Source organism: Neomonachus schauinslandi, chromosome 8 (genome assembly GCF_002201575.2).
Source record: "Neomonachus schauinslandi chromosome 8, ASM220157v2, whole genome shotgun sequence".
Lineage (NCBI taxonomy): Eukaryota > Metazoa > Chordata > Mammalia > Carnivora > Phocidae > Neomonachus > Neomonachus schauinslandi.
Genome location: NC_058410.1, coordinates 74,281,285 through 74,304,408, shown reverse-complemented (window position 1 = coordinate 74,304,408; position 23,124 = coordinate 74,281,285). Strand labels below are relative to the sequence as shown.

The 23,124-nt window shown below is 38.7% G+C and overlaps 1 protein-coding gene across 1 annotated transcript in view; it reads right to left on the bottom strand.

Annotated features, from left to right (window-relative positions):
- The window catches only part of SNAP91 (synaptosome associated protein 91), a 142,966-nt gene that overhangs the window by 68,367 nt on the left and 51,475 nt on the right, over positions 1–23,124 (bottom strand). The window contains exons 4-8 of the mRNA XM_021693088.2: positions 22,572–22,647; positions 21,703–21,805; positions 19,903–19,996; positions 18,914–19,025; positions 3,434–3,540 (exon numbers count right to left, since the gene is read on the bottom strand). Coding sequence (XP_021548763.1) covers positions 3,434–3,540; positions 18,914–19,025; positions 19,903–19,996; positions 21,703–21,805; positions 22,572–22,647 — 492 coding nt within the window. The remainder of the gene's footprint in view (positions 1–3,433; positions 3,541–18,913; positions 19,026–19,902; positions 19,997–21,702; positions 21,806–22,571; positions 22,648–23,124) is intronic.

The following is a 23,124-nucleotide window of genomic DNA, read 5'->3' as shown; positions in this document are numbered from 1 at the left end:
TTTGTAGAAATGGAATTACTAGGTAAAAGCACATTGAATTTTTAGTGTTGGTAGCTTGGGGAAGGGAGGTAGGGGAAGGAGGAAGAGCAGAAAGGGGAAATAGAGAGCAAGAAAGAGCACAAATATGGGAATATATAAATGAAGGTGAATCAAAGAAGAGAGTATATATGTGTTCACTATACTGCTCTGTCAACTCTTTTGCGGGTTTAAAAATTATTCAAAATAAAAACCTGGGGAAAAATACAAATCCATAACTTCAATTCTCTCATTTTATGTAAATGATGAAATTTAGGCTCAAAGAAACAAAGTGGGTTAAATCAAGTCTCTCCCTTTGAGAAATGAACTGCTTTGTGTATTTTGATGGAACTGCAGAAGCAAATACCTGAAGTGTAAGTGCTGGGCTCCTACAAAGACAAGGCAAACTAGAGATCGGAAAATCCACTTGTTTGACAAACGCTCTTAGTTAAGTTCTTTCTTTGGCTTTCTCTATGTCTACAGCAGGGTTTCTCAGCCTTGGCACCATTCACGTTTTAGGATGATAATTCTTTGGTAGGGTCTGTCTTGTGCGCTGTAGGATATTAGCAACATCTTCTCTACCCACTGGATGCCAGTAGACTTTCCCTTCCTCCAGTTGTGACAACCAAAAATATCTCCAGACACTGGGGAGGAGAGGGGGACAAAATCGCCCAGTGTGGAGAACCACTGATGTAGAGCACTGACCCTCATCCTCCTCGAGCAAATTAGGCTGCAGATTCCTCCCAGAGGTACAGGCATTACCTGCTAATGACTCCACTTTGGAAGTGGAGGGAATTTAGGGAAGCTATTGTTGCTTCCCTAAATTCACTTAACTATTATAAATTATGGAAATTACAAACTAAGGTAACTTCATTCCATTCCATTTATTTCCGTATTTTAATATCTCTTTAGGTGATCCATTAAAAATATTAATATGAATGAAGACAGTATTTTTGAAATTAAAGTATTATGGATCTTTAATATTAGGATCATCTTGATAAAAGGTGATGTGTTTCTCTTAAATAGAGAGTTAACAGAACTTTCTTGAACAGAAAGACATAATTTAGGAATTCTTGACACTGCTATTTTCACTAACCTGAACTTCTGAACCATAATATAATTGGAGGCTTGAGCTGAGGTGTGACTGTATTACAGAAATCTCATCACTTTCTATCTGCAAATATTCTGGGAGACGTAACTCCTACGACTTGGTATTTATCTTAGAATAGCAAACTAAGAATAACTTAGTTCTATAAAAAGGGAAGTGTGTTTAGCAGAAATGCCTATTACGTATAAAATAACCATTTTACAAAGTTTCAATTGCCTGCTTTAGGAGACTTCATTGTAAGAATTCAAAACATGCTAAGTTGTCTATACTTCAAGCAATTCCTCTGGGATATTTGAACATTTCCATAGCAGTTGTTCAACTACCCTATGTCTCTTTTAATATTGCAGATAATTTATTAACATTTACCAAATAGCCAATATATATAGTTGTATTTTTAAAATGGCATTCTAGAAGTCTTCTACACATTCTTCAGGAAAATGGGTAGCTACTGGATATGAGTCCATACATATGTACACCACACAAGAGCTGTTTGGTACAGAGAGAAGCTTTGTACATTTGTTAAGAAATTTCTGTATTTACCAATAATACAAACCACTCAACACTGGTATTCAAACAATGTCTAAATTATGAACAATGTAATTTACTTAAAGAAAACACAAACGGTATTGTTAGCCCATTGTGAGTTACTGTCTATTCCATTAAAAAATAATTTTGTAAATTAGTATCTTTCTTTAGAAAAGTCTTAGTCATAGTGTTCAAATCAAAGTAGAATATTTGTATTCAGTTATTTAGACTCTCAAAATAACATCTAATTTCTGTGTATTTCCTTCTCAACAGCCTGAAATGGGCCCGTGCTAACATAAGGTGATCAGGAGACATGAAATAAAATTTTACATCTAAAAACAGAATGAGTTAATAAATAAGTACCCCCTTTCTCATGAAGACCTTGGATCCAGCCTTACAGTGCTGATTAGAGAAATGTATACCCCAGACTGTCACATGTCCAGCTCCTTACACCTATCTAACATATGCAATAAGAGATGGGGGAACTGGGCAGCACATGCATGAGGAATTAATGGAACAATGAAAGGATCTTCTGCTCTGGATGCTTAGGCATAACTGATCTTTCCACAGAAAAAAGTCAGGCAAATTTTACTAGATTATATTGATAACTAGGGTTAAACCACAGGAAAATCTTATCAAATACAAAAAGTCAAACCATGTAGCAGCCAAAGCAAAAGTTTCAAGCAATTCTATCCTTTCATAAAGACAAATCAGTATCAATAAGCCCAAGAAAAATACACATGAACATGCTTTAAAGTATATGTAATTCCTATAAACTATTCTTTACCCTTTGTTTCCCACATTATATATAAAAAAAGACTTCTGTTCTGATTACAAACTATATGGAGCAAAGGTCAAGAGATCGCATTTTGCAGTATCAGTCTCCTAATTTGAATGTGATAATTATTATTCCTGCGAATAAATGAAATTTGAAAGATAATGTTCGGACTAGAGTGCTTTTGGACTTGTGTGTATAAATGCTTGTTCTTGTGCTATATTCTCAAAATGACAAAAACAGCAAAAACATGACACGAACATCCCATGCCCAAGGCCTTGTATGCTTTGCTGTTGGGCTTCAGAACGTTTCTCGCACATGGCATTCCAGTCAGCCCAACAATTCGTTCACTGACAATGTAAGATAAGAATCAACTGGCCAACCTGCCAAAAGATTGTAATAACAATGTCATAACTTCCAATACCAGTATGAATCGATAACTGGATTTCATAAGAGAAAACACCAACTTATGGGATTATCTCAGGAACACCAACTGTATAGTTACACAGTTATTGTGATTAAGTACAAAACAGACATCCTTGAGAAACAATTTATAAACTTCATAAAATTAATGATACTTTCATTTTTTCATTGTATTTTAAAAATTAACAAAATAAGAAGGTCCTATTTATGATTTCTACACACTAAGAACAATAAATGGATTTTCCTAAGGGCTTTTTTTTTTTTTTTCAGGGTTCAGTAAAAAGGAAGCCCTTCCTTACAATCAAAAATAGCTATTAAGTGGAGAGGAAGGATCAACCACCTTGCAAAGCTGTGAATCTGCTCAGTACCCATAAAACTTGTATTTGAACACAGAATGATCATCTAATTGGGATGCAGGAGTGTAGAGTACAGTTCTGAGTGAGAACTTGGGAGGAGATCACTTCCAACCCTAATAACTGGGGGTCTGGGACAGAATGTCTTGCCAGATTATAAGCCTTATTATTGACTCCAGATACATAAGTTAATATTCTTAAATTATATTCCCAACACAGCTTATTATTACTTACCTCTGCAACTTTGAGAAATTCAGATACTCGCGTCATTCTAGTTAGAAATCGTTTGTAAATTTCTAGGGCATCTTTACATTGTCCTTTCTTCATTTCAAAAAACTTTTCTGGAAGAGACAGATAAGCATTTTGAAAAGACTATTATATTCAATTTTCTTCTAAGCTTATGTTAATACTATTAATTAAAACTTGAATGTTTGGATCAAAACACTAGGCACTAAAACCTATATGAGGTTCTAAAGCACCTAAACAAGGGGGACCTGTGAAGTTTAAGAACAGTGTTAGGTTCTAGGTGTCTCAAATGGAAGCATTTAAATAATGAAAGGATAATTACAGTAGAAGAACATATGAAGTGTCACAACAAGTTAAACTCATGATCCATATATCCCGGTGCCCTGCTTCAGAAAATAGCATCAAATACTTGCTGATAATCTCAAAAGTTACGATTGCATTCTACAGCACCATTACTTTCTTACTAGCTCACCATAAACCAATAAGCTATATATCATAAAGCAATAAATTTCTCCAAGTTAAAGAATAAATTGTCTACACTCTATAAATTGATACTTTTGTTGGCCATAAATGATTTCTTTCAAACACTATAATGTGTCTCTTAAAGTAGTGGAGTTTTGTGATAAATATTTGGTTTACCAAACTCATCATGGCGTTCTAGTCCATAATTGTATCCTTTCTCAGTCTTCAGCTTCCCAAACAGAAAAACAGAGGATCCCTTTGCTGCTCTCTGTTGCACTCCCAAGACTGGAATTCACAATCACTAGGTGCTATAGCTCCATTATAATTACATTATGAGTGTATTTTCTCCATATGCGTTTGGAAGAAAACCAACACTTTATCAGTATTTTTGCCAGCCAGTCATTTATCAGTTCATTCAGTCAATAATTATTGACATTGCAGATGGAGACAGAGAAGGCCAGGGTCTACAATAGCTTCCAGGCAACTCTGGATCATAACTGAAGATGATTTAGCATTCTTCATTATTTTATATTTTCACATGGTGAAACATATGCTATTTTTATATTCTCTCATAAAGTTCTTAATTTCATTCAGCATGTAATTTTACTACCTTAAAAGTATTTTTAATTTTCTCAAGAAAGGCTTAATAATATATAATTACACAAAGAACTAATTATTGAGGGTAGCTACTCATTACCTTCTGTTGACAGTCTGGGTAATTTTACATTTAACACAGACCTCCCTGTAGGGCATTCAAGGGAAGCAAAAAGATCAAGAAAACAAACACATACAGTTTTCCACTTAAGATTTGAGAGGGAAGTGAGTCTTTTAAGAAATGGCCAAATCTAACCTAGAAGGTATTATGCTAAGTGAAGCAAGTCAGAGAAAGACAAATACCATATGATTTCACTTAGACGTAGAATTTAAAAAGTAAAACAAACAAAAAACAAACAGAGTCTTAAATACAGAGAACAAACTGGTGGTTGGCAGAGGGAAGGAGTGGGAAGATGGGTGAAATAGATGAAGGGAATTAAGAAGTATGACCTTCCAGTTATAAAATAAATAAGTCACAGAGATGAAAAGTATAGCATAGGGAACACAGTCAATAATACTGTAATAACACTGTATGGTGACAGATGGTGAGTACACTTATGGTGAGCATTGAGTGATGATGTATAGAATTGTCAAATCAATATGTTGATACATCTGAAACTAATATAACGTATGTCAACTACACTTCAATTTAAAAAAATGGCCAAATCTAATCTTATTCGTCTCCATCCTGTTTTCTAATGCTACAGATAGAATCTTGTTGCTATAAGGGAACAAATCTTTTTTAGTTTAAACTTTTGAAGAAAAGGACTTATTCTGGTAAAATATAATTCTTTCTTTCTTCTTAAACAATCGTCACATAATTTCTTCCAAATGTCTAAATTACTTTTCTTTACTATAATCTAAGTTTATTTCTTTGCATCAGATCTTCAGCAGTAACACAAAAAGATAAATCAACTGAATAATCTCAATTTCCTTTTAGAACCAATGCATCAGAATCTTAAGCAATTTTTCTCTGTCTCCTCTGGATGCTTTTTAAATTGTTCATATCTTCCACGGTAATTTAGGATTCAGGAACAAAAGTAATGAAAATTTTATGGCTTTAGGTTATAATTTCCTAATTTTTTCTGTAACAGTGGTAATGACACAGAAAAGCAACATGTACTGTTACAGGGGGAGCTGTGAGATGCCCTTGTCCTCTTAGAGACTAGGGTAGGGCCAGGAGCAATTCATATTTTTAATAGAGGGGATGGGTCATCGAGAAATGAACCTCTGTCTTTATTTTATACAAAAGATAAGATATATTGATTTTCAGTATCTGAAACGAAATTTTAAATTTGGCCTTTGTAATGTGAGTCTTTATAATGTGTTGATAAATCCCCTTGTCATATTAGTATTAATTTTCACAGAACAACTGTCCTAAGGAAAAGAACTAGATGAAAAGGAATCTCATTCCTGTGAAGTAAATCGAGGCTTTGTACGTGGACTATTACTAATGCCCATTAGTCAGAAGGAAAGCATCTTCTTACTCACACATCAGTTTCATTATAGTGATAAAATGTTTGCAAAGATTTGCAGCACCAACACTGATTCCAACATTAAATGCAGAGAATTGCTCATGAAGTCCTTCATTAAAAGTAGCCCGTAATGTATTTATAATAGTTAATTCTTAGCACTATTTAGTAAACAAACAAAAAACAGAGCTGTCTCAAAACACTTAGGATATTAAGCGTACCTATCTTCTAGAGTGTTACTTTCGCAAGAGCAATTTCACAGCAACGCTGAATGAAGGCCACTCAACACCAGAATGTGGTAAGGCTTGAACGCACACCTCTACCACTTTTGAAGTCAGGTCTTTAATATGAAGATACAACTCTCCTTTTCTGCTCCTAATGTTAGCCCATAGACTATCCTTTTCAAATTAGATGAAATAAAAATATACATTGTACGGTTATTTTAAAATACAGAGAAAATGCATTCTTACTACAATCTTATCTCTGAAGTCAACATAAAGAGAAAGTAAAACAGAGCAGCATTTAAATAGATGTTCAAGACACAGAGGAGAAACACATGGCTTAATGTGTTTAACTGCTAAATGAATTTTAAAGGTAGTAAGTTCAATGTTCTTGAAGCAGAAGCAGGAAACAAACAAGGGTACACTAGCAAGAGGATGTGAGAAGGAATCAGCAGAATTTCATTTCTGATGGCTATGGAGTTGAGTAAGACGAGCAACTCAAAGATAACTGAGGCTTCAGGTTTAAAAGACAAATTATATATCAACAGAAATGAGATTAGGAAGGGCAAATTCAAGAGTTCAGTTTTGGAGATGGCTGAATTTTAAATATCTAAATTTAAGTGTCTACAAATAAGACTTGCAAAACTGAAGCTCGGAAGAAAGGTCATGGACCGAAATAATAGACCTGGGACTCATCATAAGGACATCTCCATAGGAAACCATAGGGTTTCCAGTGAAAAATATACACAAAAAGCAGACAAATAACTGGCTAGAAATGAACCTTAGCAAAAACTTATTATGAGTGGTAAGGAAGAGTAAGATATGCCCACAAAAGGGAACGGGAAGATCTGTTACTTGGTTTACTGATCAACAGTCCCATCTGAAATAAAGGTAATACAGTGTTGGATTACATATTAAGAACAGGTATCTTTCCCCAATAAGGCAAAATCTTTAAGAGCACTGTGTTTGATCCCCCATTCTCTCTCTTTCTAAACTCATGAGAAGCCAGGATGTCGGATGCAAATTCAATTCTGTAAATCAGATGGACCTGTGAGAGATCTGGAAAGTAAAACTGAGGCAGAAGCCATCTTCCTGTACATCTCTAGCTATTTCTGTGACAAGAAAATAATCTTACACTTAAAAGTGTAAGATTATCCTTTGGCAGCATTCCACGGTCCACCCTCCAGCTTCCCCGGTTTTGAGGGGTAGTGGTTATAGTCACACCCATTTGATGTGACTCCCTACTTCCTGGATTATAGCTCCAGGTGTCTGGTTTCTAGCTTCCTCGGGCCACAAGGCAGCTGAGGGGGTGCAGCAGCTTCTTACTTTTAGTGTACTGTAAAGTGGTGGCCTCAGAAGTAGAAGCTTCCCCAGCGTGTAAGAATTTATTATTCTGTAAGTCATTCAGGAACCACTTCCTGCAGGCTTCTGATAATTACTTAAGCACCAAACTCCCTACTTTAGATCCCTTTCTAGTTAGAGTGGTAAGTGTGGTTTCTGTTTCTTGAATAAACACAGTATTGGGTATTTGAAGTAGTTGTAGAAATCAGACCCTCAAAAATGTCAAAAAGATGGGAATATGGGATTAGATAAGTAACTGGCTGGATCTGAAGGTAGTGATGACTACCCACAACTATTGGAAAATTGGATTCTCACAGTCTGTGCTATACAGGAGCAAAATGATTACATAAATCATCACCTATGGTTTTCTGAAATGAGCAGCTAAAATGAAGCTTACCAGAGCAAGCAGCTGCTGGGAGAGACCACCATGATGGGAATAAGGCAAGTAGAATGTACAGTGGATGGCTGCTCCTGACTCCAAAGGAAATGACAACACAGGATTTTAAATTATTGGCTCAAGGCACCAGTCAGACAGCGGTACTCCAAAACTGCCCTCAAATAATCTTATCTCTTGCAGACACAGGTCTGTCATCGCTGAAAGAAAGTCTAATCTTGTAAGTTTCTGAATTACAACGTATGTGGTTAAGTTAAATTCCCAGCCTCACCATGGTCTCCTTTGTGAAAGTTAGGATGTTTATTGAGAAGAAAAAACTAGAAAGGAGACTAATTGGGTAGATTCAAACCAAAGTGAGCTACTCTTGCTAGTAAAAGCTTTTCCTTCTCAGTCTGAAGAGGCTGGTCCTGCCTTGCTTGGTGATCCTGTAATCAAGCCACCTTTCATGAGGGAATGAAAAATTTTCTCATGTCCAATCCATCTATTTCTTGCCCCTGTCACCTTGCCAACTGCCTCAATACCTAAAATGAGATTGAGAAGGCAGCAATCTCTGCATGCCTAGGGAGACAAGTACAAAGTCTGACCCAAGAGGAAAAAATATACATGCTAAAAGAAGTACAAGTTCTTGCAAATTTCTGTTGGCAGTAGGGTTGCCAGATAAAATACAAGATACTGAGTTAAATTTGAATTGTAAATAGATAACTTTTTAGCATAGATATGTCCCAAATATTGCATAGGACTTATTAATACTTAACTGGGCATCTTATATTTTTCCCTCTGAATGTGGCAACCATCATTGATAAAAATGTAGAGAGTTGGTATGGATTGTAAAGGTTCTGAACAGGAAGGAAAGTATATTACATTAGATTTTGTGATATAATTGATAATTTGTCAATTTGGGTGAACATGCCAAAATCATCGATTCAAAAATGTTAGCCTGAGCATCTGGAAGTAGCTCTAACAGAGTGATTCCCAAAGTGAAATCCCAGACCAATAGCAACAGCACCACTCAGGACCTTATTAGGAATGCAAATTCTCAGCCTCAACCCCAGACCTACTGAATTAGGAACTCTGGGTTGAGGTTTAGCAATCTGAATTTTAATAAGCTCTCCAAATATTCTTGAGAAATGTCCTTGAAACACAGTCAAGAGCACTTTTTCCTCTTCTGCAGAGGAGACCTTTATCAGGGTGAGTAGGCCCAGGGAAAGGGGACATACCCAAACTTTTCAGAAACACTAACTCTAAACTGACGTCACTCCCTGGGGGCCCAAAATGTCACTCCATGTTCTACCAACTTGAGTGGAAGCTTTTTGGGGATTAGGTGATAAAAGAAAATAAGATCCAGTGGATGTATGCAACCTTTCTGTGGCTGTTTCCCCAGTTACCTGAATACATAACTGGAACAGAAATACTTTGAAACTAGCAAAGTCCCCACACTAGCTTCCTGACCTCTTGAAAGATACAGGGGTAGCAATTCCATCATTTCCTCAGTTAACTTGAGTATCTGGTTTGTGAAATGGGTTGTAGGTAGAGATTTACAGGAGGTTACTGTGAACCTAATCAGGTGATGACCCTGACTTGCAGATTTCCAGACGTGTCCTTCTTACTGGCATAAAATCAGCATCATTCTTGACACCTGATAGGCAGCTATCAAACTAGCGAACTCTTTTATCTCTATCTCAATAAGCAGAGCCCAACAGAAGTAGTTTGCTTTCATCTGGCAGGGATGACAGTATATACTAGCTGTCTTTTTTTTTTAATTAATTAATTTTTTAAATTTTATTATGTTATGTCACCATACATCATTAGTTTTTGATGTAGTGATCCACGATCCACTGTTTTCGTATAACACCCAGTGCTCCATGCAGTACGTGCCCTCCTTAATACCCATCACTGAGCTAACCAATCCCCCCTCCCTACTCCCCTCTAAAACCCTGTTTCTCAGGTCCATAGTCTCTCATGGTTCATCTCTCCCTCCAATTCCCACCCCCCCCATTTTTCTCTTCCTTCTCTTAATGTCCTCCATGTTATTCCTTATGTTCCACAAATAAGTGAAACCATATGATAATTGACTTTCTCTGCTTGACTTATTTCACTTAGCATAATCTCCTCCAGTCCCATCCATGTTGATGTAAAAGTTGGGTATTCATCTTTTCTGATGGCTGAGTAATATTCCATTGTATATATGGACATCTTCTTTATCCATTCATCTATTGAAGGGCATCTTGGCTCTTTCCACAGTTTGGCTATTGCGGACATTGCTGCTATGAACGTTGGGGTGCATATGGCCCTTCTTTTCACTACATCTGTGTCTTTGGGGTAAATACCCAGTAGTGCAATTGCTGGGTCATAGGGTAGCTCTATTTTTAAATTTTTGAGGAACCTCCACACTGTTTTTCAAAGTGGCTGTACCAACTTGCATTCCCACCAACAGTGTAGGAGGGTTCCCCTTTCTCCACAACCTCTCCAACATTTCTTGTTTCTTTCCCTGTCCATTTTTGCCATTCTAACTGGTGTAAGGTGGTATCTCAGTGTGGTTTTGATTTGGATTTCCCTGATGGCTAATGATGATGAACATTTTTTCATGTGTCTGTTAGCCATTTGTATGTCTTCTTCAGAGAAGTGTCTGTTCATCTCTTCTGCCCACTTTTTGACTTGATTATTTGTTTTTTGGGTGTTGAGTTTCAGAAGTTCTTTATAGATTTTGGATACCAGCCCTTTATCTGTAGCGTCATTTGCAAATATCTTCTCCCATTCTGTGGGTTGCCTCTTTGTTTTGTTGACTGTTTCCTTTGCTGTGCAGAAGCTTTTTATCTTGATGAAGTCCCAAAAGTTCATTTTTGCTTTTGTTTCACTAGCTTTTGGAGATGTATCTTGAAAGAAGTTGCTGTGGGCGATGTCAAAGAGGTTACTGCCTATGTTCTCCTCTAGGATTTGGATGGATTCCTGTCTCACATTGAGGTCTTTCATCCACTTTGAGTTTATCTTTGTGAATGGTGTTAGACAATGGTCGAGTTTCATTCTTCTGCATGTGGCTGTCCAATTTTCCCAGCACCATTTATTGAAGATACTGTCTTTTTTCCATTGCATGTTTTTTCCTGCTTTGTCAAAGATTATTTGACCATAGAGTTGAGGGTCCATATCTGGGTTCTCTATTCTGTTCCATTGGCCTGTATGTCTGTTTTTGTGCCAGTACCATGCTGTCTTGGTGATCACTGCTTTGTATTATAGCTTGAAATCGGGCAACGTGATGCCCCCAGCTTTGTTTTTCTTTTTCAACATCTCCTCGGCGATTCGGGGTCTTTTCTGATTCCATACAAATTTTAGGATTGTTTGTTCCAGCACTTTGAAAAATGTCATTGGAATTTTGATTGGGATGGCATTGAAAGTATAGATTGCTCTGGGTAGCATAGACATTTTAACAATGTTTATTCTTCCGATCCATGAGCATGGAATATTTTTCCATCTTTTTGTGTCTTCTTCAATTTCTTTCATGAGTGTTTTGTAGTTCCTAGAGTATAGATCCTTTACCTCTTTGGTTAGGTTTATTCCGAGGTATCTTATGGTTTTTGGTGCTATTGTAAATGGAATTGTTTCTTTAATTTCTCTTTCAACAGTTGCGTTGTTAGTGTATAAGAAAGTAACTGATTTCTGTGCATTGATTTTGTATCCTGCCACATTACTGAATTGCTGGATGAGTTCTAGTAATTTGGGGGTGGAGTCTTTTGGGTTTTCCACATAAAGTATCATGTCGTCTGCGAAAAGAGAGAGTTTAACTTCTTCTTTGCCAATTTGAATACCTTTTATTTTTTTTTGTTGTCTGATTGCTGTTGCTAGGACTTCTAGTACTATGTTGAACAACAGTGGTGAGAGTGGGCACCCTTGACGTGTTCCTGATCTTAAGGGAAAGGCTCTCAGCTTTTCCCCATTGAGGATGATATTTGCTGTGGGTTTTTCACAGATGGATTTTATAAGCTTGAGGAATGTTCCCTCTATCCCTATACTCTGGAGAGTTTTAATCGGAAAGGATGTTGTATTTTGTCAAATGCTTTTTCTGCATCAATTGAGAGGACCATATGGTTCTTCTCCCTCCTATTAATGTGTTCTATCACATTGATTGATTTGCAAATGTTGAACCACCCTTGCATCCCGGGGATAAATCCCACTAGGTCGTGGTGGATGATCCTTTTAATGTATTGTTGGATCCTATTAGCTAGGATTTTGTTGAGGATTTTGGAATCCATATTCATCAGGGATATCGGTCTGAAATTCTCCTTTTTGATGGGATCTTTGCCTGGTTTGGGGATTAAGGTAATGCTGGCCTCATAGAATGAATTTGGAAGTTTTCCTTCTGTTTCTATTTTTTGAAACAGCTTCAGTAGAATAGGTATTATTTCTTCTTTGAATGTTTGGTAGAATTCCCCAGGGAATCCATCAGGCCCTGGACTTTTGTTTTTTGGGAGGTTTTTGATCACTGCCTCAATCTCGTTACTGGTTATTGGCCTATTCAGGTTGTCAATTTCTTCCTGTTTCAGTCTTGGCAGCTTATAGGTTTCCAGGAAGGCCTCCATTTCATCCAGATTGCTCAGTTTATTGGCATATAGTTGTTGATAATAATTTCTGATAATTGTTTCTATTTCCTTGGTGTTGGTCATGATCTCTCCCCTTTCATTCATAATTTTATTAATTTGGGTCCTTTCTCTCTTCTTTTGGATAAGTCTGGCCAGTGGTTTATCAATCTTATTAATTCTTTCAAAGAACCAACTTCTAGTTTCATTGATCTGATCTGTGTTTCTGGTTTCTAATTCATTGATTTCTGCTCTAATTTTAATTAGTTCTCTTCTAATGCATGGCTTAGGCGTCGTTTGTTGCTTTTTCTCTAGTTCTTTAAGGTGTAGAGTTAGTTGGTGAATTCCGGATTTTTCTATTTCTTTGAGTGAGGCTTGGATGGCTATGTATTTCCCCCTTAGGACTGCCTTTGCAGTATCCCATAGGTTTTGGACCGATGTGTTTTCGTTCTCATTGATTTCCATGAATTAAGTTCTTCTTTGATTTCTTGGTTGACCCAAACATTCTTGAGCAGAGTGGTCTTGAGCTTCCAAGTGTTTGAATTTCTGCCAAATTTTTTCTTGTGATTGAGTTCCAGTTTTAGAGCATTGTGGTCTGAGAATATGCAGGGAATAATCTCAATCCTTTGGTATCGGTTGAGAGCTGATTTGTGACCCAGTATATGGTCTATTCTGGAGAAAATTCCATGTGCGCTCGAGAAGAATGAGTATTCTGTTGTTTTAGGGTGGAATGTTCTGTAAATATCTATGGGGTCCAACTGGTCCAATGTATCATTCAAAGCTCTTGTTTCCTTGTTGATTTTCTGCTTAGATGATCTGTCCATTGTTGAGAGTGGAGTATTGAGGTCTCCTACAATTAACATATTGTTATCAATATGACTCTTTATTTTGGTTAACAGTTGGCTTATGTAGATGGCTGCTCCCATGTTGGGGGCATAGATATTTACAATTCTTAGATCTTGTTGGATAGACCCTTTAAGAATGATATAGTGTCCTTCTGTGTCTCTTATTACAGACTTTAGTTTAAAATCTAATTTGTTTGATATAAAAATTGCTACCCCAGCTTTCTTTTGAGGTCCGCTGGCATGGAAGATAGATCTCCATCCCTTCACTTCCAGTCTGGATGTATCTTTAGGTTCAAAATGAGTCTCTTGTAGACAGCATATGGATGGGTCCTGTCTTTTTATCCATTCTGCAACCCTGTGCCATTTTATGGGAGCGTTTAGGCCATTCACGTTGAGAGTGATTATTGAAAGATATGAATTAATTGTCATCATGTTGCCTGTGAAGATGTTGTTTTTATAGATTGTCCCTGTAAATTTCTGTTGTAGATCACTCTTGGGGTCTTTCTCCTTTTATAGAACCCCCCCTTAATATTTTTTTTTAATTTTTTTTTTTTAAGATTTTCTTTATTTTTCAACAGAGAGAAAGAGACAGCGAGAGAGGGAACACAAGCAGGGGGAGTGGGAGAGGGAGAAGTAGACTTCCCGCTGAACAGGGAGCCCTATGTGGGACTCGATCCCAGGACCCTGGGATCATGACCTGAGCTGAAGGCAGATGCTTAACGACTGAGCCACCCAGGCGCCCAGAACCCCCCTTAATATTTCTTGCAGGGCCGGCTTAGTGGTCACATATTCTTTCAACTTCTGCCGGTCGTGGAAGCTCTGCATCTCTCCATCCATTCTAAATGAAAGCCTTGCTGGATAAAGTATTCTTGGCTGCATGTTCTTCTCATTTAGTACCCTGAATATGTCTTGCCAGGCCTTTCTGGCTTGCCAGCTCTCTGTGGATAGGTCTGACGTTATTCTGATGTACCTCCCTCTGTACGTAAGGAATCTCTTCCCCCTAACTGCCCTTAAGATGGTTTCCTTGGTTCTAAGATTTGCAAGTTTTACTATTACATGCCGGGGTGTTGGCCTGTTTTCCTTGATCTTAAGAGGGGTCCTCTCTGCCTCTAGGACTCGAATGTTTGTTTCATTCCCCAGATTAGGGAAGTTCTCAGCTACGATTTGCTCAAATACATCTTCTAGTCCTCTCTCTCTCTCCACTCCCTCCGGGATTCCAATTATTCTGACACTGGAACGCCTCATGGTGTCACTTATTTCTCTGATTCTATTTTCATGGATTCTGAGTTGTTTTTCCCTGGCCTCCTCTTTTCCCTTTTTATCTATTATACTGTCTTCCAGATCGCTTATTCTCTCTTCTGTCTCAGTTACCCTAGCTGTTAGATTATCTAGATTGGATTGGATCTCATTGATAGCATTTTTTTTAAAGATTTTATTTATTTATTCATGACAGACAGAGAGAGAGAGAGAGAGAGAGTCAGAGGGAGAAGCAGGCTCCCAAGGAGCAGGGAGCCCGATGCGGGACTCGATCGCAGGACCCTGAGATCATGACCTGAGCCGAAGGCAGATGCTTAACCATCTGAGCCACCCAGGTGCCCTCATTGATAGCATTTTTAAGTTCTGCCAATTCACCTTTTATTTCTGCTCTTAGAGACTCTATGTTGCCATTAATTGATTTCTCCATTCTAGCCATTGTCTTCGCAATTGCTAGCCTGAATTCCATCTCCGACATCTTGGTTATATCTGCATCCATTTGTAAATCTGCAGCATAAGTCATAATCTCTGAGTCTTTTCTGTTTTGGGGGCTCCTGCTCCTAGTCATTCTGTTGATGGGTGTTTGAGGGAATGTATAGAGTCCAAATTATTGACCAGAACCCAAGCAAGATGCACCTGTTTTCTTGGGACCTTAGGGTTGCTGGCCTCTTGTTTTCCCAGCCTGTCTTCTGGGGGAGGGGCCTGCCGCGCTGTTACTCAGGCAACCCTGTTTGGGCGGAGTTGCCCTGCCCCCCTGTGGCGGGGGATGAGCTCAGTGGGAATCAGTCTTTGGGGCTTTTGTTCTCTGGCGCCTTTCCCTGGCGGCTTTCCGTGTCTCTTCCGCAAGTCAGAGCAGAAGAGACCGTTTCCCACCCTCTGCCTCAGAGCAGAGAGTCCTCAGTCTGTTCTTCAGTGAGCTCTCCAGGCCACACTGTCTCCGTTTCTGTCCGTGCTGCTATAAACTGCAGCGTCCTGGGTTGTGCACCCCTCCGCAGCGCTCCCAGTCCTGCCTCCAGGTCGGGGCACGTCTCTGCCCTTTGTGCTTCTAAAACCACCAGCCGCTCCCAGTTCGCGCGCGCATGCGCCTACGCGCGACTCCACTGCTTGGGGTCCTGTCCTGGAGACTGCAGTTCGCGTGTGCGCGACTCCGCCACTCCGGGTTTCCACCCCGGAGGTTGCAGTTCACCGGCGGGACCCCGGCGCACTGCGTTTCCCTCTCGGAGGCTGCAGTTCGCGCGCGCACAACTGTCGCTCCGGGTTTCTGTCTGGGGGCTGCGGTTCGCATGCACGCGACCCCGCCGGTCTGGCCCTGAACCCGGGGGGCTGCCCTGAAGTCCTTTCCGGACGCTACCGGTCTGCGAGTCTGTGCCCGTCGGCAGCGCGCGAGGCTGTCACTCACCGGTGGTGCAGGATCCCCACGTCCAGGCACCCTCCCGCTGCCGTTTATCCTCCGATATCTGCCCACAGAATCATGGCTCTCCGCTTCGTACCTCAAAACCAACCACCTGCGATATTCTGTTTGTAGAGATCCAGATCTTCTTACATCTCAGGCTGGTTTCCTGCATGCTCAGAGTGGTCTGGTAGATATCCAGCTCAATTCCGGGGACCAGTTGAAATAGGGTCCCCTACTCCTCCGCCATCTTTCCCCCCCTATACTAGCTGTCTTATTTCAAGGATATCAACCTCCCTGGCTGTCACAATCCCATGGGTTATCACGTTAATGACATCAGGCTGATTGTACCCAGTGGGCAAGAATTTCCGTTATGCTATGTGCCTTCATAAGTCACATGTATGTCACAGGGTGGACAGAGAATTTATGAAAGCTCAGAGACCTGCTACATCAACAAAGTCTTCGGGTCCAAAGGTCCCCTCCATGTGAAATACAAATTGCTTCACCTCGTAACCCCTATAACTAAAACGTAGGCAGAAGTTTGCTGAGCTTTTTTAGTTTTAGAGGTAACATATACAACAGGTATGTGTTCTGCTCTAAAAAGAGTATCAGGTGTGGTGTCAGAAAGAAGTAGGATCCAGATCAGGGGAAGCCTCTGCAACTGCTCCAAACCAGAACCACACGGGCCTTTGTTCCCACAGACCTAAAAGTATTCAAAGTGCCTGCAGTAAATCCAAATGCTGCAGAATGCATCTGGCACACTCTGCTAGGAAAACACAGTGGAATCCTCTAGTGTTTTGGAGCAGAGCCATGTCTTCTTCAGACAGTAACTAATCTCCTTTGGAAAAACTGTTCTTGGCTTGCTTATAGAGACTAAGATTCTAACCACAGAATATCAAGTGATCATAAGACCTCAAGTTTTATCTAATATACATACCCATGAGTTGGACAAGTGCAAGAACACTCTATCATCAAATGAAAGTGGTATAAAAGCGGTCAGCCTCAAGCCAATCCTGAACCCCCATGTGGGTTGTACAAACAGATGGCTCATATTCCCACTGCACCTACTCTTCTGTGCTGCATTTCTCCCTCCAATCATACCTATGGCCTCTGGGGAGCTCCCCATGACCAGTGGTCTGAGGAGAAAAAGAATTCAAGGTTGATTTAGAGATGGTTTCTCATGCCAGCACTAGTTATTATTTTTTTATTTTTTAAAAGATTTTATTTACTTATTTGAGAGAGAACAAGTGGGGGAGCAGAGGGAGAAGCAGATTCCCTGTGGAGCAGGGAGCCCAACACAGGACTTGATCCCAGGACCCTGGGATCATGACCTGAGCCGAAGGCAGTCACTTAACCGACTGAGCCACCCAGGTACCCGGTGCCAGCACTAGTTATAAAAGTGGTTTGCTAAGTCATTATATCTCCACAAAGGGGTGACTCTGAGAGAAGAAAGAAATCTTCTACTGTAGGCCAAACTTCAAGCAGTATATCTATCTGATTTCCACTTTATGTCAAAGGAAAGATGGTGAGTTGGGGCAGCTGGGTGGCTCAGTCAGTTAAGCATCCGACTGTTGATTTCAGCTCAGGTCATGATCTCGGGGTTGTGGGATCAAGTCCCACATTAGACTCTGGGCTCAGCGCAGAATCTGCTTGAGATTCTCTCTCTCCCTCTCCCTCTGCTCCTTCCCCATGCGTGCTCTCTCTCTCTCAAATAAATAAATAAAATCTTAAAAAAAAAAGATGGCGAGACAAATGGAACTCTATCAAAATACGAGCAGTAACTAACTGCTGGCCTTGATGACCAGGGACTTGGAAAAAATCAAATTGGAAGATTGGTAACAAGAAGGTCTGGAGAAGAAGTGGTGGATGGACCTCTCAGGATGGATAAAGAGCATGAGACTATTTTCATTCCATACAAATGTAGACTAAAGAGCAATGATCAAGGGATAAAAGGACTCCATATGCTGATGAACATACTATTATATCAGAAATGGAAGTTATGAATAGGTCCAAGAACATAGTCTGATATATCTGTGTCATTGCTAAGTCCTCAGTCTGTCAATACTCAAGATCAACTCTGAGCTTCTACCACAGCATCATAATCCAGGGAGTATGGAGTCATCCACCAAGTGACATGTTAAGGATTAATTCCTTTTACCAGGGAAAAGAGCAGCGATCTCTCTATTCCAGAATAATTGGTTTATCTTGGATACAGATTTATCACCTTTGTTCATATTGCTTTGCCAGTACCACCATCTGGGGAATTACTCCCCTTCATGGTATCTCACACAATACTATTTTGCTGTACAAGAAGTGAGACAACTGACGCACCCCACAGGATTTGTCAGTCTTAGGATGAATCCCTTCAGTCCCGAAATAGTGGACCTTACATAATGGTGGAATGGCCTACAGAAGACACTATTTTAAACCCACTCTAAGAAGATACCTTAAGAGTTAGAGATTCTAGTATATGCTCTAAACCACTGGTCAGTGTATGGTCCATTGTTCACCACAGCTAGAGTATATGGGTCCAGAAACCTAGGAGCTGGAGTGGCTCTTCTATTATACTTAATGAGGAGGCAGTGGCTTCTTATTCCCTTTACATCTCTAGGAGTGGCATCAGAGGTAGCTGTTAGCACAGTGGAGCAGAACTTATTGGGACTTATTCTAAGAGGCAAAGCCTAGAACCTTCAGTCATTCCAGTATTTTGTAAGCACCAAAATCCCTGTATGGAAATCCCTTCCTGCTTAAAACATCTAGAGTGCTTTCTGTTTCTTGCACTTAACCTTGACTGACATAAGAATAGAGAAATGTGACCTGAATGAGTCATTTTTTTTTAGACTTTTATCTAATAATGCTATGGTATCCAAATCTTTGCATTCTGATGCATTCTTTATTCAAAGATACCATTCAGCAGTTCTACCTACCAAGTAAGTTAATAACGCCATCATTGTAGCAAGCAAAAAGTTTGATAAGATCTTTGAAAAGAAGCATAAATGCAGCATTTATGACACCATTTGTTAGCTCATTTGGATGCACCTAGAAAAAGATAAAAATTTAATATGTTAATTACATGTTATCAAATGACAATTTTTCTCAAAGCACATGAAAATGTCTCAAGTGATCACTAAGAAATTAATTCACATTCTGCAAATATTCTTACACGTCAGAATATTTTATTTTCATGAATCAGATATGTTTATCTGAACTTTTCATTTTGAAATAACCATAAATCCACATGCAGCTGTAAAAATACAGAGATTCTATGTACCATTTACCCAGTTTCTCCCAATGGTAACATCTTACAAAACTACTGTACAATATCACAGCCAGGATATTGAGATTGCTGCAATCCACAGGTTTTATTCAGATTTCCCCAGTTTCACTTATACTCCTTGGGTGGGGGAGCTCTTCTATATAATCTTATCACATGTGTAGGCCAGTGTATTTACCACCACACTCAAGATACGGGTATGGTTTTAAGAGACATGTCATGTTGGTATTTCCAGGAGGAAGGGCCATGACCAGACAAAAACAATTATCTTTGGTGGATGGTGTCATTTAAGCAGTCTATATAAAATGGCTTCTAAAACCAGGCTAAGGTATTTAACTAGTTACTGAGGCTAAAGGTACATCTTGCAGCTACTTCACCCTGCTCTGAACACAGGGTTCCAAGAATGCACTATTCGTATTTTTCCATGACTTAAGTAAACACTTGGGAAACTGCTCAGACAATCTGGATAACCACAGTCAACTCTACCATGCTAAGAGCCTACATGAAGTGCTCATCTAGCTCATCAAAATGAAGGAGATCTCAATATGCTTCCTGAGTAGATTTCCAGCTTTACCTATAGCCCACCTTCAAACAGAAGACAATACTAATTGTGTCGCGCACATTTTCTAGGGAGATACATACATCAAATTCAAGCAGTGCATCAATCTGTCCCTGCAGAATTGGCATACTCTTCAGTAGCTTTTCAGGAGCCATTGTCCTCATTACACCGTCGGCCCTATAATTGTTTTTTAAAAAAGAAAAAGATGCAACTTCCTTGTATGTGGAAAATTCAAGACCACGTGCATTCTTCCAAACTGCACCCCCTCCATGTCCTTATTAATCCTGTGGGATGACTTTGAGATATTAAAAGGCTGTAGTTGATTCCCCTCTCTACACCACTTCCTCTCCCCCATTCTTGTTCTTCAAGCACACGGGCAGTGCTTTCTTTCTCTTTGCACTGCCCTCAGGAAGAAAGCAGTGTGTCTGTATAAAAGAGATCAGCTGAATTACTAGATGGACTTTTCCAAATCTGTAACAGAGGTGTATGTTTTGTGAATGCCAGTTTGTTTTTAAGAAAGAGAGAGAACACATGTCTTAGAAGTCTTCAAAACCTGTAGGACTGGGAGAGCAGAGTGTGTACTATTAACTATCAAGGGAAGAAAAATGCAAGCTGATATGTACAGTTTGGCCAAAAGGAGACAGAGTTTAACTAGCTGCTGAGGACACAACTGGAGGTTCATGCTAGAGGGTGCATGAGACAGGGCACTGAACCCCATGCCCGCCCAGAGGACTCTTATGGAGCCCCTGCATCCAGTGATGGCCCAGCTGTGGCAGTATTGAAGTAGTTGAGAAAAATACCCAGCTTATGTCAATGGGCTAAAAATGGCAACTTTCAGGATCTCTCCTACTACAAGGGTAGGGAAAGCATCCCAAAGTATCCCTATGTGCACATACACATGTGCAGAATTTTCTAAGAAGGCTATGGACCCACTGCAGAAAGGCCGCAATGCAGCCAGACACATCAGCTACGGCTGTCCAGGGCCATGTAAGAAGTTGGAGGAAGACACATGAACTAGAACCATCTATACTGAGAAGGGGGTAAAGTAAAAACCTTGATTTTATAGAATGTTCACCCACAAGAAACTAATTTATTTTGAACAGACAAGTTTAAATTGTTCAGCACCATGATTAAAACATAGTTGAAAGCTAAGGCTGGGTCACTATTAGAAAAACCGAGTGTTGTCTTTTTGTGTGAATTCTTGAGACTAAAATATTAAACCTTCTACAATACCTTGCCATTATTTCAAGTCAAGAACAGATACAAGATTTGCACAAATTTATGACTGAACACTTCTGATTAAATTCAACATCTATCTAGAGGGAAATAAATGATAATTATGAATTAAAATATAAGTGTTTCTGTTTCAGTGAGGTTTTCTTAATCAATGATTAGTATTAATAATCAGTTCAATTATGGTGTGCGTGTGTGTGTGTGATACCAGGACATTATTACCTCCCAAGAACAGATCTCCACCATATACACAGTTCAGTTTTACTTCAATCAAAACACACTGAAGTAACTATTGTAAACTAGAGCCACTGTTCTTTGAACTCTGAATGTACTTTAAATTCGCTCCATTTAAAATTATTTAAAGGAATATACGTGCTAAAGAATTTTGAATTGAAATTAACAAATAAAATGTTATACCATGTCAATTCTGAGCAGCGAATCAGATTTTTTGCATGAAAATATAAATAAAGTAACATATATTACAACTTCCAGGCTAACTTCTATAATACTATCGAGTCTCTTTTTTCAGGTGATTGTAAACTGGGCCTTCATGACCAAAATTATTTGGCATTTAAGCTTAGTTAAGGTAAGTCAAGTAAGCCTCAAAGACTTACTCTGCTCAAATAAATATGAGAAAGAAAAAAACATACCCTTTCTTCACTCTGGCAAAATCAAATGCCATCTGTCTGTAAGAGAAAGCCTTTTCATTCAAATATCTACTATAGCGCCTTATGAAGGTAGACATATCATAACCTGGGGGGGAGGGGCAGAAGAAGTAAAACTAATTAATAAAATACCTTCCCTTGTGCTGTGCTTAGTACCATTTTTTTTTTAACCTCTCCAAATGTAAATAATGCTAGAATGAGGTCAATAAAGGCACCAGAAAGGCCTCATTTAAAATCCTACTACAAGCAAAAATACTGTAGGCATGAGACATTCTAAGACATTTCAATTTCGTTATGCTACCATCCTTGTACGGAATGTCTTTTCTGATTTTTCCTTGCGTTTTTGTTCACCATTTCAAGTAACAGGCTGTTTCAAGCTTAACACATGCAGCTATCTGAGAACTATCCACTTGCTTGGTGTGCTTGCCTTATACATAATAGGCAACCAATAAGTATGATGAATGAACATCTGACTACAGTTTAAATTCTACTAATTTACAAAGAATGTTTAAGACTGGAATCTTTTTCTTTAAATTAGGAAAGTACTGCCTTTTGTACTTTCATAAACAAACAACTGTGGGTCTAGAATACTGACTGTTAAGGTAAATACTGAAAAGGACAAAAAGTAAAATTGATATGTAATTTATATGCTGAGTTCTCTAACAATTAAATATTTTAAAGCTCTACAAACTAACTAAATAATTACTTTTACATTTTTTCTTAAATACCCAACAGAACTACCAGCTATACTAATTATAGATTATGAACCTCACTTCAAAAAAAAAACAAAGACAAAAACAAAACCCTGCATCAAAAGCATTATCCAAAAAATTAGAAAACATAACTATTCTCACCATGGGATCCACTTTTGTCCAAAAAATTGCTGAGATTGAACAGTGTATTTCTAGAGGCCAAGTACTGGATAAATCTCTGAAAAACAGAAACTAGACTCATAACCAATATTCCCAAATCATACCTTTAAACAATTTCTGATACTAAAGGATATTGCAAATTCCCATTGTTTTTTTTTTTTTACTCAGTTATAAAGTTTCTTAGTCTGCTGACTTTTTCTGAGGAGGAAAAAAGACTGAAAAGTACTCACTGAAATAGAATTAAATTTTATGATCTTTCATTTTTCATATAACAGAAACACTGCAGTTTAATGCGAGTCAGTAGGCATCCCATATAAAATGGGTAATTTTTATTTTATTAATGTTTTCCAAAATTAAATATTTTTGTAAAAGCAATTTTCAATTAAAGTGTAAAAGACTGTTAATGGGAAAAATAATTTTATTGTTCCTTTCTCCTAACATTTTTGCCCACTAATACATTTATATGGTGTATACCTTTTAGGTCCCAGTAATATTTAATATTTCAATGTCCCCAAGAGAATGTCTAACTTAACAA